At 40.7% G+C, this 17432-nt stretch overlaps 1 protein-coding gene across 11 annotated transcripts in view; it reads left to right on the top strand.

Annotated features, from left to right (window-relative positions):
• The window catches only part of CADPS (calcium dependent secretion activator), a 476722-nt gene that overhangs the window by 209823 nt on the left and 249467 nt on the right, over positions 1-17432 (top strand). For all 11 annotated transcript variants that reach the window (XM_030307156.1, XM_030307157.1, XM_030307154.1 and 8 more), the window contains exon 4: positions 5073-5153. In XM_030307156.1, coding sequence (XP_030163016.1) covers positions 5073-5153 — 81 coding nt within the window. The remainder of the gene's footprint in view (positions 1-5072; positions 5154-17432) is intronic.

The raw sequence follows: 17432 nt of genomic DNA, 5'->3' as shown, positions 1-17432 counted from the left end.
GCAATGCTGAGCCCGGCTCCCCATCCCTTGAAGAGAAAAGTTCAGGGAAACAGTCCCTTCGCTTGGCAGGCAAATCCTAACAGCCACCACGCTGCCTCTGCTTGACCTCTGCTAGTAGGAAGATTATTCATCTAATTAGGTAAAGAGCCTTCATACACATGTACATATTTTAACCCTAATGAGCTGTCAGCGGCAAGGTTTGCCCTTGGCCTGGTTGGCCAGCCGATCTTTCCTTCCCTTGGTGGAAAAGGCCAGTGCAGTAAACAGAACCTTGTTTCCATGGAAGCTCACTCTCGGGTTTTTTTCTTTCGGGCACTTGAAAAGGTGATTACTTGATTTCTCTCTGTATTTTTGGGTTTCATACGGTAGGGCTGTCAAGCTTCTCGATTGAGGAGGCTGTTTGAGGGAACTTTGGCTGCATTTCCTTTTCCATCCCCCACCTTGGGATCATTAGCTGTTGGGCAGCCGTGTCTGCCTTCCGGTCACTCTCCTAATTACAATCTAACAGAGCAAAGGGATTTGACCCCAGAGAACGTTGGCGGCCCTGGGAAGCCAGGGAAATTTGTCAAGAGGTGGGAGCCCCTGAACCCTTCCTTTCCACGGTGCAGACTATCAGAGCAAATCCCTATATCCACATCACAGAGGGACACTGTCCCGTCTGGTACGTTCTTGTCTGAATCTTTGACGCCCCACTGTGGCCCATGTCAGAAATACAGCCACCGTAGGCTTCTTTAATAACACAAACAGCAGCCGCCGTTTCCTGAAGATTCGTTCAGGAAACTGCATGCCGGGCCCTGGGCTAAGCACTTTATATCCACTGTCTCAGTGAATCCTTACGACAACCTTAGGTAGATTTATTACACTGATTATTCAGATGAAAAGGCCTGAAGCACAGAGAGGTTGAGTCACTTGCTTAAGGTCACACAGCTCCTGAGGGGCAGAGCCAGGATAAGGACGCATCCATTGCTCTCATCTCTTCAAGAGGGCCCTGGCACTGCTATAGCCTCCCTGGCAGAAATCAGCCAGTTGTGACAGCGGACGAAGGGTAGACATTTCTCTGCCCCACAGTGGTGGCTCAGTGTGGTAAACTGTCCCATGTATACAAGGAACAGAAATGAGGCCGCCAAGGTAGTTAATTGTCAGAACCAATTAGGAAACCAAACAAGGCACTTAAGAAGGAAACCAACATAAGGCGGAGCAAAAGAGCTTCAGTTTGAGGCAAGACCGACTCCGTTTCTAATGGATCCTACCACTTGACCCGCTGTGTGAACTACAGCAAGTTCCTGAACCTTACTGAGATTCAGTTTCCTCATCTGTAACAGGGGGTAATAGTGGTACCAATCTCCTAAAGCTCTTTCACAAACTGCACCGTGGAATACTTTTCAATCAAATAATTGAGTAAAAGACAAATTGCATGCAGTTCCATAGGCTTATTTATTCTAGAATTGCTCAGAATCTTTTTTTTTCTTAGTTTATTTTTATTTTGAGAGAGAAAGAGTGGGGGGCGGGGGGGGGGCAGAGAGAGAGGAAGAGAGAGAGAGAATCCCAAGCACTGTCAGCACAGAGCCCGACACAGGGATCGAACTCATGAACGGTGAGATCACGACCTGAGCCAAAATGAAGAGTCAGACACTTACCTGGACACTTAGCCAACTGAGCCACTCAGGCGCCCCTAGAATTGCTCAGAATCTTAATCATATATTATATGGTTCCAGGAGGGAGCAGCACTTCCTGACCCCAGACTCCTTCTCCTGGAAGAATGCATATTAATATCTATTTCTTGAGACCCTTTAGAAAACACTGAAATATAGGTTATAGGATACCAGGGCTTGACTTAGGCATCAGTAAGTGCTAGTCTTCTCTCTTTTGTGCCCAAAATGTTCAAATAACCTTGTCTGTCCTTGCTAGATTTAAGCTCCATGGAGGCACCAACTAAGTCTGCCTTGTTCCTTTCTGTATTCCACTGTTGGCATATCAAGACATTCCATAAAAATCTGATAAATGAATGAGTAAATGAAAGAACCCATGAATTAATGAATGAAGCCTAGAGTAGACCTAGCCGGCTTGTCTTCATTGATGACATTCTCTGCTGTCTCTAGTTAATGTTTGATGAGGGCCAGATGTCTCTGCAAAATTTAGTAATAGGGACGGCTCTATAGGATGTGTTTTCTCTTTTTCATTTCTTTCTCTGTGAACACCGTATCTTCTGACAGAATTCCCAACTTTATCCTCTAAACAAATCATTTTGCTGCTTCTCAGTGAAGAAGGCAGACGTTTGGTCTGCCTGTGTATTTGAACAAAACATTTCTGAATGTTCCCAGTGGATTTGTACCTGGAGCTGAAGAAGTGTTGGGTTCCCAAGGGAGTAGAATAAAAGCAGCTCCTTAGAGCTTAAAAACAACATGGAAGATACTGTGTTTCCCATGTGCACCTATTGGAAAGTTGTAATGGATGGGCTCCTGGACAGCACGTAACTGCTTTCGTGTGGTTCTCTTCATATGTATGTGGAACAGGTTTTCCAGTTCATTCTCTGGGCACTGTACTGTGCAAAAAACAAACATTTCAGTGTCAATTTAAAAATATTTAAGTTGGTCACAGTCTAGCAGATTTCCCTACTGCAGAACTTCTCAGAGATTTTGTGCATTTTGACGTACCATTTGCCAAATTCAACTGACCGTTCTTCTGGAGGCCTTCTGGAACCCTTATTAAACTCTATTTGATAGGATTGTTGTTCAGCAGAACACTTTTAGAATAGATGGCCAGGGGTGCCTGGGTGGCTCAGTCGGTTGGGCATCCGACTTTGGCTCAGGTCATGATCTCACAGTTCGTACGTTTGAGCCCCGCGTAGGGCTCTCTGCTGACAGCTCAGATCCTGGAGACTGCTTTGGATTCTGTGTTTCCCTCTCTCTCTGCTCCTCCCCCGGTCATGCTCTGTCTCTCTCTCCTTCAAAGATAAGTAAAAACATTTTTTAAAAACCCCCCTTTTTTTTTAATAAATAATAAAAAAAAAGAATAGATGGCCAAAAGTTGTCATCCAGTCTTTATGATCTAGGAAATAGTCCTGCTCCTCAAAACTGTGCAAAGGAGAAGGTAAGGCAACTCATGAATTGAATAAGGTGATAAAAATGCATAAAACTAGATGGATTTTATGTGTTTTATAAAACAACCAAAAAAGACTATGCACAATGCTTCAAAAGTATGACCATAATTTTTTTAGTGTTCTTGTTTACATCATATTAAAAATAACTTATTTTCTATGCCATTTTGTACCATAGATGAGATTCTTTCTTTTTTTTTAAGCATGGATCTGGGTTTTTATTTTAAAATTTCTAAATAAAAATAGCTTTTAAAGGAAAGGGACTTAGGGGCGCCTGGGTGGCTCAGTCAGTTAAGCATCTGACTTCAGCTCAGGTCATGATCTTACAGTTCGTGAGTTCAAGCCCTGCATCCGGCTCTGTGCTGACAGCCCAGAGCCTAGAGCCTGCTTCGGATTCTGTGTCTTCTCCCTTGCTCTGCCCCTCCCTGCTCGTTCTCTTTCTCTCTCTCTCTCTCAAAAATAAATAAACATTAAAAATTCTTTTTCTAATAAAGCTAAGGGACTTAGAAAATTCAGATACTTCTTAAGCTACTTTTTTTTGTGAGTTAATATGTACTATAAAGAGGAATAAATCCTATTTGAATGTCACTGTACCCTCTTTATTACACTTTTCTGTGAATAAAATTAGTCATAAACCACTGAACAAAACAGACTCAATTACGGTTTGAAGGATAATTGTAGGCTTACCTGGAAATAAGTAGAGAACCTTAATTTTTTGTTGCCCATGCCCCCCCACCTCCCCTCTGATAACCCTCAGTTCTCTATAGTTAAGGGTCCGTTTCCTAGTTTGCCTCTCTCTTTTTACTTTTTTCCCTTTGCTCATTTGTTTTGTTTCTTACATTCCACATATGACTGAAATTACATGGTATTTGTCTTTCTCTGACTTATTTTGGTTAGCATACTACATCTCCCAGTTCCATCTAGTTGCTAATGTCAAGGTTTCATTTTTTTATGGCTTAGTAATATTCCTGTGTGTGTGTGTGTGTGTGTGTGTGTGTGTGTGTGTTTCAATGAAAGAAGATGTTTGTTGAATGACAGAAACGTAATTCGTAGAGCAAAGATCAACAACTATGGCCTACCACCTACGGTTGCACATAAAGTCTTATTGGAAGACAGAAATGCTCATTCATTTATGGATTGACGATGTCTGTTTTCACATTTGTTTCGAAGACCTGAGTCATTGCAATAGAGATCTTATGACTCTCAAAGCCTAAAGGATTAACTATATGGCCCTTTACAGAAATGTTTACCAACCTCTTTCATAGATTCACAGACAGATGTGGTAAGAATGGCGATTATGTAACCAACCCCTTCATTCTATAGGTGGGAAAACCAGAGAAGTTAGGGAGTTGTCCAAGTTTATTTCTGCTTAGTTATGCTGAATCTTATGTCCTAAAACCTCCAACTCCAGGGAAGACTAGGATAGATTTCAACTTAGATGTCAACACCGACTCAGTGATAGTGGCCATCTGGAGTACTGGCTGAGGAAGTCTCAGGGCTCAAAAGAAGGAACGCAATGATTGATTAATCTCCCACGGTCTGGGGGTGGGACAGCTGTGGGATATATGCCATGGAGGCGCTACAGATAGGCACTATGTCTGCTCCACACATTTCTAATAGTTATTTTACTGTCTCCTTCTTTGTATGTCTGTCATGTAAACACTTTCTTCATTGGACCAAAACAGAGGTGCTATTGGGCCCTCATTGGAAGCACTCCTGCCCAGCAGTTCTCAAGTGACTCTTGTGCAAACTCATTCCCGTGTCTTTCCTAGCAACTGTCTACCACGTGATGCTCTGCCTGCAAGGATTTCATTTAAGACTTCACTCAAATTGGATTTGTTTGTTACAGAATTCTTAACTTTTAGTGAAATGTGTCTACGGGGACAGAGATTGGGGCGTGTAAAATGCAAAGTCACAAGTTCATTGGCTTTTGCGATCTAAACTGAACATCTCCCATGTTTGTGCTTTTGTGCAGCTGGACAATCCAGATGAGCAAGCAGCCCAGATCAGACGAGAGCTGGACGGACGTCTCCAAATGGCAGACCAAATAGCCAGGGTAAGGAAGCTTTGGGGACATTTGCTGGGGGATCAGGCCAAAGTTCCACACAGGAAGCACACTGATTATTATTAAGGTCCGTGGGAAGATAAAAGTGAGAAGCAGAGAGGAAGGAAGATGAGGACAGTCACTTGACTGAGCCCTCATTCCTCCTTTCTCAGGGCAATTCTCCCAGATAGCATGTATGTTTTCTATGTTCCAGCCAATATTCAAGCCCCACCTTTCCTTTTCCACCTTTCCTTTTCCTTTTGCCTTATGTTTCCAACTGTCTATTGAGAACATTTCTTCTTGGATAGTCCCCTGCGTTCCAAGTTAAATGCGTTCAAAATCTAGCTCCTTTTCTTCTTCTTCTTCTTCCCAGTGTGTACGCATACCTGCAATGGCTCCTCGTCACGTGTTCTCTATCAGTTACTACAGATGGGACTTCCTAGGTGTTCTCACTTCCTCCTTCCTCCCTATAACACCCCACACGTAGTCAGCTGCCCAGCTCATTGATTCTACCTCCAAAATGTGGGTCAGATCTCTTGACTGCTTTCCAGCACCTCAGCTAGTGCTTTGATTCAGGCCCTCATCCTCATGCCCAGATCTCACGATAGTCTCCTCGTGGGTATCCCTGGCTCTACTCCTGCCCTCTCCAGTCTGTCCTCCACATGGTTGCCATTCTCAACCTCACGCATGAACATCTCACAAACAGAGCCTTGGAATCCTTCAGTAGAATCCTTCACTGCCCCCAGAACAAAATCTAATCTCTTCAGAATGATATTCCAGGCTCTTCATCGACAGACTAGATCCTTTCTTGTTAGACTCACCTCCCACAACTTTCCCATCAGAACCCCCCATTTCAGCTACAGAGACTGTCTCCCTCAGAGTGGTCCAGCAGGCCCTTTCTCGCCTCAATGACTGTGCACCCACCGGAGTGACCTTTCTTTTCTTCTTTTAGCAAACCCTCTTACTCAGCCTTTGGTGCTCAACTTAAAACCCCTTCTCTGAGGGCTTAGCTAGTTCTCCTCTCTCTCGGAGAGAGGCCTCACACCACATTTAGACCTTTATTGTTAACAGTTCTTTGAATGGTGACTATTTTTTTTACATTTCTGAGTCTCCTGGTAGACAGGGTTTCTCTAGAGTTGGGATTATGTCTTAACTGTTGATGTCGGTGAACCTGAAAGTTATCCACTATTATCGCTGTTGCTGTCATTTGTGTTATTAGCGACAGTAGTAATGTTAGTAGAATTCATTGAGTGCTGACTGTTTCAAGCATACTAAATGCTTTACATGTACATCTCATTTAACCCTTAAAACAGCCCCTAAGTATATTTCAGTTATCATTTTTGTTTTAGAGGTGGGGAAATCAAGACTGAGCAGGATAGGTACTGGTTAAGGCACTACCCTGGAGCCTTAATTCAAGTCTGTCTAAATACGAGGGCTGGGGGGCGCCTGGGTGGCGCAGTTGGTTAAGCGTCCGACTTCAGCCAGGTCACGATCTCGCGGTCCGTGAGTTCGAGCCCCGCGTCAGGCTCTGGGCTGGTGGCTCGGAGCCTGGAGCCTGTTTCCGATTCTGTGTCTCCCTCTCTCTCTGCCCCTCCCCCGTTCATGCTCTGTCTCTCTCTGTCCCAAAAATAAATAAACGTTGAAAAAATAAATACATACATACATACATACATACATACATACATACATACATACGAGGGCTGGGACAAGGGTGAGCCTGGTACTCACGTAAGGTACAAAATTTAAACGTAGGGGGCCGCAACTGCAGTAAGCATGGTAAATACCATTTTAATGAAATATTTTTAAAGCATAGTTAATGCAAAAGCCCATGAAGAGTAAAATATCAAAATTTTAAACAATGGTATCCTACTTGTTCCTATGGTAACCACAGGACATATGTCTCTGTGAGGGTAGGAGGCTGTGGGGATGGTTAGGAGGATGCCAATTAGTAGAGCCTGGCTTTTACCCTTTTTGTCTACGGAAAGAAGTGTCTAGGGGCACCTGGGTGGCTCAGTCAGTTAAGCATCCAACTTTGGCTCAGGTCATGATCTCACCATTCAGGAGTTTGGGCCCCGCATCGGGCTCTGTGCTGACAGCTCAGAGCCTGGAGCCTGCTTCGGATTCTGTGTCTTACTCTCTCTCTCTGCCCCTCCCACCCCCCATACTCTGTCTCTCTCAAAAATGAAAATAAAATATTAAGAAAAATGTCTAAGGACTTGGACACATGGAAAGGACTTCTACTGGAAGAGAAACCAAAATGAGATTCCAAAAAGCTTGAAAATCCCCGTTTGGGCTTAAGCAGCTTTATTGAAATATTTTGCATTTTGTTTTTGGACATCTTCAAAGTTTATAGTAGTGTCAGTCTGTCGGATAAAAATAAGATGCAGTTATGGATTTGCCGAAAGGTAGCGTAAAAGGCTCTTATGTTGGAAAACCCTGCCTGATGAGAGAAAAAACATCAATAAAGCTTCAGAATTTACTTTTGTAAACTCAGTGTCTCCTCAGCAGATTATGCTGAATATAGAGGTCATTTGGTCCATTCTTAGCCTATTACATACCAAACTACTAAGTCTTCATCTCATTTGAAGAAAATTACACACACACACACACACACACACACACACACACACACACATACACACTTCAAAAACAAGGCCATGGCACCTTTATTTTAGTTGTTTATTTTGAGGCTTCACGTGATAATTTAAGAACCTAGTGTAGGCTAATTTCAGTTTTTAAAAGACCATGAACAACTGCTATCTAGTGAGCCAAATTCCTCATCTATGAACAACACTAAGTCCAAGAACTCTCTCCCCAGCCCATACTACTAGATATTCTGATCCCAAGTAGGATATTATTGACAACTTAGAACTAGTTTCTTAGACAATGAAATAGGCAATTAAAGTAAATCTATCTTGGTCATTATTTATAGAGAATGGAGAATAATTTCAAAGTATATGGAGTATCCCCCAAACATTTAGGGTATTGAGGATTTCTATGAGTGAGTCTGCCCACCAGTATCTCCTGTTCTTGTAGAAATGGTCTGTCTTTTTCTTCATCGTTTATTCATGGAATGGTCTCCTTGCCACAACTAATTAGTCCTGGAAATGCATTCTTTACTCACATGGAACCAATCACAGTTCCCAGCCTGCCATGACCATATTCTGGTTGGTCCAGCAATGGATCCCTGATGCAAGTAAACCAATGAACTACTTCCCTGGGGACTGTGGGCCAATAGGGCTGGGTCTTCTCATGCTAGAAAGATGTCTACAGCCATGTTCAATTCTTCCATTAGGGAAAAGAAGATGAAAGAATGAAGTCAACATACGGAGAGAGACGGAGACAGGGAATATACTGAGATTCCCAGGATGTTCAAGTCCTTGGTTACACTTATTCTTGAGCCTCAGCTGTGTAACTGCTTTTCCCTCGGTTTAGTTGGGTTCCGAGAAATATAAATTCTCTTTTTGCCTAAACTAGGCTGGCTAATACGGAGGAAACTTGAACAATATCTGCCAAAAATTAAAACAAAATATTGAGATTTTAGATATTGACTAGTTCGTGAAGGGATATTCCAGCAAAGCACCCCTGCTTATCTTTTTTTTTTTTTTAGCATACCCTGATTTTTCTATTTCTGGCATCACAGTGAATTTTAGTGAGAGTGTGCAATTCAACCCATATGGCTGAACATCAGCTTCTGTAAATATCATAACCAGAAATTCCTGGATAGGGGACAGGCAAGATGGTGGCGTAGGAAGATCCTGAGCTCACCTCCTCCCACAGACACAACAAATCTACAACTGTATGTGGAATTGTCCCCTCTGAAGAGAGCCTAGAAATTGGATGAGCAGAGCCCCCACAACAAGGGACAGCACTAACACAGGTAGAAGGGGCAGAGATACAGTCTCACTAAGGAAGAAACCACTCCCTAGGTGCGGCATGTCACTCAAATCAGAAGAATCTCAGCCATGTAGAAAGTATCACTGAGGAGCAAGAGATTTGAGCTCCACATCAGGAACCCCAACCCGTAGATGGGCCCCCAAAACACCAGGCTTTGAAAACCAACAGGGAATTCACTCAGGAAAACTATAGAACTGTAGAGAAAGCGAAACTGCTATTAAAGGGCTTACATACAGACTCACTCAACCCAGCAACCAGTACAAAACGCATGAGATCGATAAGCACATAGACCACAGGTGAAGGAGACCCACTTGTTAATCCTGGAACATCAGACAGTGAGGCAGGAGACATCTAAGCCTGTCCCTGGGGACGGAGACACTGGCTGCAGTCAATTTTCCTGTTTCGTTCTGCTGTGCTAATCCTGGTGCTGGTAGGCAGCAATTTGGAATCCTCCCTCCAGACTGCTATGTCAGGGGATGTGCCCCACTGAGAGCCCTGTACAACCCTGCACCTCAGCAGGACTTCACAGCCAAAAGGACAATAATTCCACCCACCAACATACCTGCAGCCCTCGAGCCAGGCTTTACAGACAGCTAGAATGACAGCCAGTACTTCAGATCAGATGCACAACAGTGGGTTGTCGCCCAGTCACAGCAGAAGAGTATAGACTTACCCCCACCCCCAGGGCACCTATCTCAAGTGACTAGGGGAGTTTGCATTGGGCTCCATATGACACATTCTGCATAAAGCCACTCTTTCAAGACTGGGAAGCATAACTGATCTAAGAGATAGAAATAAACAGAGAATTGAGCATAATGAGGAGACAGAAGAATATGTTCCAACTGAAAGAATAAGACAAAACCTCAGAAAAAGAACTAGATGAGATGGACATAAGCAATCTACCAGATAAAGAGTTCAAAGTAATGGTCATACAGATGCTCACCCAACTTAGGAGAAGAATGGATGCACATTGCCAGAACTTCAACAAAGAGATAGAAAATATAAAAAAGAATCCATCAGAGCTGAAGAATGTAATGACTGAAATGAAAAATACACCAAAGGCACTTAGCAGCAGATAAGATGATGCAGAGGGATGGATCAACGACCTGGAAGATAGGGTAGTGCAAATCACCCAATCAGAACAGCAAAAAGGAAAAAGAATTTGAAAAACATTAATAATTTAAGGGACCTCCAAGACAACATCAAGTGTACTAACATTCATATTATGGGATCTCAGAAGGAAAAGAGAGAAAGAAACGGACATATAACCTATCTGAAGAAACAATGGCTGAAAACTTCCCTATCTGACAAAGGAAACAGGCATCCAGGTCCAGAAATCAGAGAGAGTCCCAAAGAAGATGAACCCAAAGAGACACACATCAAGACACATTATAATCAGTGTCAACAGTTAAAGACAAAGAGAGGATCTTAAAATCATCAGTACGAAAACAACTAGTTACATACAAGGGAACCCCCATAAGACCATAGCGGATTTTTCACCAGAAACTTTACAACCAAAAGGGAGTGGCACAATATATTCAAAGTGCTGAAAGGAAAAAAATTATAATCAAAAATACTCTACCCAGTATGATTATTACTCAGAATTGAAGAAGAGGTAAGGAGTTTCCCAGGCAAGTAAAAGCTAAAGGAGTTCATCAACACCAAACCAGCCTTACAAGAAGTGTTAAAGATATTTCTTTAAATGGAAAAGAAAGTTTATGAATAGAAGTAAGAAAACTATGAAAGAAAAAATCTCACTGGTAAAGGTAAACATATAGTAAAAGTAGTGCATGAACCACCTGCATAGCGAGTATGGTGAAAAGAGAAAAGTAATAACATTGTCCAGACCTACAATTGTTAATCCAGGATACACAAAATATTAAGATGTATAATATTATGTGAAAAACATAAATGGGAGGAGAAGGAGATGTTGTACTTTTAGAATGTGCTTGAACTTAAGCAACCATCAACTTAAAATAGAGTGCCATATACGTAGGATGTTATATATGAACTTCATGGTAACCACAAACCAAATATCTATAGTAGACACAAAAATGAAGAGAAAGGAATGCAAGTATAACAATAAGGAAAGTCACCAAATCACAAGGGAAGAGAGCAAGAGAAGAAGACAGGAAGAGAGAAGAGCTACAAAAACAACCAGAAAACCATCAACAAAATGGCGATAAGTACATATCTATCAGTAATTACTTTAAATGTAAAAGGACTAAATGTTGTAATCAAAAGACGTACGGTTGGGGCGCCTGGGTGGCGCAGTCGGTTAAGCGTCCGACTTCAGCCAGGTCACGATCTCGCGGTCCGTGAGTTCGAGCCCCGCATCAGGCTCTGGGCTGATGGCTCGGAGCCTGGAGCCTGTTTCCGATTCTGTGTCTCCCTCTCTCTCTGCCCCTCCCCCGTTCATGCTCTGTCTCTCTCTGTCCCAAAAATAAATAAAAAACGTTGAAAAAAAAATTAAAAAAAAAAAAAAAAGACGTACGGTAGCTGAATGGATAGAAAAACAAGACCCATCTATATGCTGCCTACAAGAGACTCACTCCAGATCTAAACACAAACACAGACTGAAAATGTAAGGATGGAAAAAAGATATTTCATGCAAAAGAAAAGGAAAAGAAAGTTGGTGTAGCAATAATTATATCAGACAAAAGAGACTTTAAAACAAAGTCTCTTTGTTTTAACAAAGAGACAAAGGGAATTACCTAATAATACAGGAATCAATACAAGAGAATATAACACTTATAAATAATTGTGCACCCAACATAGAGGCACCTAAATACATAAAGCAAACATTTCCAGACATAAAGGGAGAAACACAGTAATACAATAATAGTAGGAGATCAACATCCCACTTATCTCAATGGAGAGATCATCCAGACAGAAAGGAAACACTGACCTTAAAAAATACCTCAGATCAGATGGACTTAATAGATGAATACAAAGCATTCCACTCCAAAAACAGAATATACATTCTTCTCAAGGATACATGGAACATTTTCCAAGAGAGATGATATGTTAGGCCACAAAACACGTCTCAATAAATTTAAGATTGAAATTACATCGAGTATCTTTTCTGACCACAATGGTATGGAACTCAAGACCAACTATAAGAAAACTAAAAAACACAAACACATAGAGGCTAAACAACATGCTACCAAACAACCTGTGGGTGAATGAAGAAATTTAAAATACCTTGAAACAAATAAAAATGGAAACACAACAGTACAAAATCTATGGACCGCAGCAAAAGCAGCTCTAAGAGAGAAGTTTATACTGATACAGACCCACCTCAAGAAACAAGAAAATTTTCAAATAAACAATCCAACTGTAACACCTAAAGAAACTAGATAAAGAACAAAGTCCAGAGTTAATAGAAGGAAGGAGATAATAAAAATCGATCAGAAACAAATGAAGTAGAAACTAAAACAAAACAATAGAAAAGATCAATGAAACTAAGAGCTAGTTCTTTGAGGAAATAAAGAAAATGGACAACCTTTAGCCAGTTTCATCAAGAAAAAAGAGAGAGGGACCAAATGAAGTCAGAAATGAAAGAGGAAAACCTCCGACTGAACCCACAGAAATAATAAGGATAATTACAGATTACTACAGACGATTATGTACCAACAAATGGGACAACCTAGAAGAAAGGGATAAATTCTTATAAACATGCAATCTTCCCAGACTGAATCAAGAAGAAATAGAAAATCTGAATATACTGATTGTTATTTATGAAATTGAATCAGTAATCAAATGACTCCCAAGACAAAACTCCAGGACCAGATGGTTTACAGGTGAATTCTACCAAATATTTAAAGAAGAGTTAATACCTACCCTTCTCAAACTACTCCAAAAAACTGAGGAGAAAGGAATGCTTCATAACTCTTTCTGTGAGACTAGCAGTCCCCTGATATCAAAACCAAAGATACCACAAAAACAGAAAATAACAGGCCATTATGCCTGATGAACATAGATACAAAAGTCCTCAACAAAATATGAGCAACCTGAATTTAATAGTACAGTGAAAGGACCATATAGCGTGATCAAATGGGATGTATTCCAGGGATGCAAGGATGATTCAGTATCTGCAGATCAATGAATGTGATATATCACACTGACCAAAAGAAGGGAACAACTATATTATCGTTTCAATAGATGCAGAAAAAGCATTGAATGAAATTCAACATCCATTTGTGATTAAAACACTCAAAAAATGGGTACAGAGGGAATATATCTCAATATGATAAAAGCCATATATAACAAACCTACAGCTAACATCCTATTCAGTGGTGAAAAGCTGAAAAATTTTCCTCTAAGATCAGGAACAAGACAGTGATGTCCACTCTCACCATTTTTATTCAACATAGTATTGGAAGTCTTAGTCACAGAAATCTGACAAGAAAAATAAATAAAAAACATCCAGATTGGGGAAGAAGAAGTAAAACTGCTACTATTTGCTGATGACATAGTACTGTGTGTAGAAACCCTTAAGACTCCACCAAAAAACTTAGAAGTAATAAATGAATTCAGTAAGTTGCAGGATACAAAATTAATATGCCTAAACTTGTTGCATTTCTATACACACATAATAAACTATCCGAAAGAGAAATTAAGGAAACAATCCCATTTACAATTGCAACAGAAAGAATAGAATACCTAAGAATAAATTTAGTCAAGGAGGTGAAAAACCTGTTGCTTTGAAAACTATAAGACATTGATGAAAGATAGACACAAATAAATGGAAAGGTATTCTTTGCTCATGGAGTGGAAGAGTTAATATTGTTTAAATGTCCATACTACCCAAAGCAGTCTACACATTCAGTGCAATACCTATCAAAACACCTATAGTATTTTTCACAAAACTAGAACAAATAATCCTAAAATTTGTATGGAACCACAAAGACCTCAAATAGCTAAAGCTGTCTTGAGAAGAAGAAAACAGCTGGCGGTATCACACTCCTTGATCTCAAACTATACTAAAACGCTACAGAAACCAAAGCAGTGTGGCATGAAACCACACACAATGGATCAATGAAACACTATAGATTGTCCAAGAATAACCCCGCACTTTTATGGTCATTTAGTCTTTAACCAAAGAGACAAGCATATACAATGGAGAAGAGACAGTCTCTTCAATAAATGGTGCTGGGAAAACTGGATAGTTAATGAGTAGAATGAACCTGAGCCACTTTCTTATACCATATAGAACAGCAAATTCAAAATGGATAAAGACTTAAATGTAAGACTGGAAACCATAAAACTCCTAGAAGAAAACATAGGCAGAAGGCTCTTGGACATCATTTTAAGCAATATTTTTTTGGATCTGACTCCTCAAGCACAGGCAACAAAAGCAAAAATAAATAAATGGGAGTACATCAAGCTAAAAAACCTTTTGCATAGTAAAGGAAACCATCAATAAAACAAAAAGACAACATACTGAATGGGAGAAGATCTTTGTGAATGATAGAATCGATAATGGGTTAATATCCAAAATATATTTTTTAAAAATTCACACAGCTCAATATCAAAAAATCAAACAACCCAACTACAAAACTGGTAGAGGGACCTGCATAGACATTTCTCCAAAGAAGACACACAGATGGCTAACAGACACATGAAAAGATTCTCAACATCACTAAGCATCAGGGAAAAACAATTCAAAATCACAATGAGGTATCACCTCTCTGTTAGAATGGCTATCACCAAAAAGACAAGAAATAAAAGTGTTGATGAGGATGTGGGGTAAAGAGTACCCTTGTGTCCTGTAGGTGGCAAATGGTCAAGCCACTATGGGAAACAGTATGAGGTTACTCAGAACAATAAAAATGCAACTATGATGCAATCCAACAATTCCACCTCTGGGTAATTATTTACCTGAAGAAAACAAAAACACTAATTTGAAAAGATATAGGCACCTCTATGTTTACTGCAGCATTATTTACAATAGGCAAGGTAAGGAAGCAACCCAAGTGTCCACTGGTAGATGAACAGATAAAGAAGATATGGTATATGTGTGTAGTGTGCATATATTGTATATATATACATGTGTGTATATCGTGTGTGGATACATACATATATATGTATGTATACACACACATACATAATGGAATATTACTCAGCCCTAAAAGGGAATGAGATCTTTCCATTTGCGACAACATGGATGGACCTAGAGAGTATTATGCTAAGTGACAAACACCATATGATGATGTCACATATGTGTGGAATCGCAAAAACAAAAAAACAAAACAGAAACAGATTCGTGGATACAGGGAACAATCTGGTGATTGCTGGGAGAGGAAAATAGGGGAAGGGAATTTAAAGGTTCAAATTTCCAGTTATAAAATAAATAAGACATGAGGGTGAATGTACAGCACATATTAGAATAACATTGTAATAACCTCGTATGGTGACAGATGATAGCTAGATTGATTCGGTGATCCCTTCGTAATGTATATAAATGTTGGATCACTATGTTGTATACCTGAAGCTAATAGAATATTGTATGTCAACTACGCTTCAATAAAAAAAAAATGCCTTCACCAATACAGATCCTCATTTTTTCCATCACCCCAATCTTTGCGAAGATCCAAGATGCCTTTCAACCAGGCCTTTACCTTACCTCATCCTAGCCTCTCTCTCTCTCTCTGCTCATTCAGCCTTCATTAAATGCTTTGCACACTGGCTGTACATTTTCATGTGAACTCTCATTTAGATCAGTTACAGTCCTGGGAGTTTCAGTGATTCTCCCCAGTTCAGCACATGGAAGAGTTTAAGTGATGTGCCCAAGGTCACTTAGCTCATAAGTAGAAAGTTGAGTGCTCTAATTCCAAGTATCATGTCTGTTTGTTTTGTTTGTTTTTAGTAGTCATATGACAGGCAGGAAGCTAGTTACACCAGGACAGGACTGGTTGCCCCTCGAGTCAACTACCTTCTCTTTCCACTAAACTTTAGATTTCCTTCAGTTTATCCAGAAGGCCGAACGAAGCAATAGCGTCAGGCAGAACTGGCTCCTGGAGTTCTGTATCCTTTTGCTTTGATTTCGTTGGAATCTGGAAAAGAGGTGGTAAGGACCCCGGTGTTTCTGCTGGCAGCATTGTCATTGTCACACGCGTACAAACGGCTTATGTGTGTTCCTTCTTCCTAGAAGAGAAGGGAGGCAATACAGGGCAGTTTTCCTCCACCGCAACCCTACACTGTAATCTGTCGAATCAGTCACACTAACGTCCCACAAGTCACCAGAGATGGCTGCTGGAGCTGTCACTGTGAACATCAGACATGCTGCCTTAAAAGTTCCATGAGGAGATCTGAATGCATTTTTTTTTTTAATGTGGTAGAAAAGGCTTCTTAATCCCTGTCCAAACATTTTCCCAAATCCTCTCATGGTGATATTAAAATGTCCCCAAATTTCACCTAGGAATTAAGTCTACGTTATTTAAATTGTGTCGTCAGAAGTTGACATTGGAGCTTAAACAGACAGATTGTGGCATTAGCGGTCCTGTGATATTTGCCAATTCTTTTGGCCACATTTTGAGGTAAAATTCCAGAATTCGTGAGCTAATTATATACGTTCAATATTACAGTTTTTATAGTATTCATGGCAGAGGTGTGGGAGTGAAACAGCATTGGTTTTTCAAACTATCACTTAAATGTGGAGTTGCTATTTAAACCCCTATTCTCCACAGAGCGAAATTACCATCTCATACCATGGTCCTGCTGCAAACATTGATGAGACTGTGCCCCCAGGAAGGAAACACTATCCAAATATTTCCCTCTTGGAAAAGTTCTGCTGCATGCATTGTCAAAAATCAGATAAAAATGGATTCTTCTCCTACCAGAGAATGATACTACCCCCCAGATTACAAATTAATTGTTTGTACCTGGCATTCACCCTGAGTCATGAGGTTAATACAGTGTCCAGACACACTAGGGTTTAGTTTGATTTTTCTACCTGAAAGAATGTGTGTGGGGAGCATCTCCCTGACTCTGACCTTGGCAGGTAGCTAACCACGCAGGAAAATCTGAGTCCAAGCAAAAATCTAAATGCCGAGGAGAGCCTCTGAAGTTCGTTAACTGAAGGGAAGTCCATCTAATTCATAAAAGCTGAGGAAGTAACGCCAAACCACTTAAAGACGGGTTTGGGGAAAGAAGCCAATCCTGGAAGCTATCATACCTATGCCCAAAGCACCTTCTAATGTGTGTCATGCTGACTTTTACAAATTATTGACCAAGACCTTCTTTCTCTCGTTTAACACGCCTTCCCTTCTTCATCACTCCCTGTACTTACCCCATGCCCACCAACACACAGTCCACATTGACTGGTCATAGTGGAACGGTCACTGCCGTGGAGGGCTCGGCTCTTACCGGTCCTGTGCTGAACGCTGAGAT

The sequence above is a fragment of the Lynx canadensis genome, chromosome A2, assembly GCF_007474595.2.
Source record: "Lynx canadensis isolate LIC74 chromosome A2, mLynCan4.pri.v2, whole genome shotgun sequence".
In the NCBI taxonomy this organism is placed as follows: Eukaryota; Metazoa; Chordata; class Mammalia; order Carnivora; family Felidae; genus Lynx; species Lynx canadensis.
Note: the sequence above shows the minus strand (reverse complement) of the source record. Positions and strands in the feature narration are given on the sequence as shown.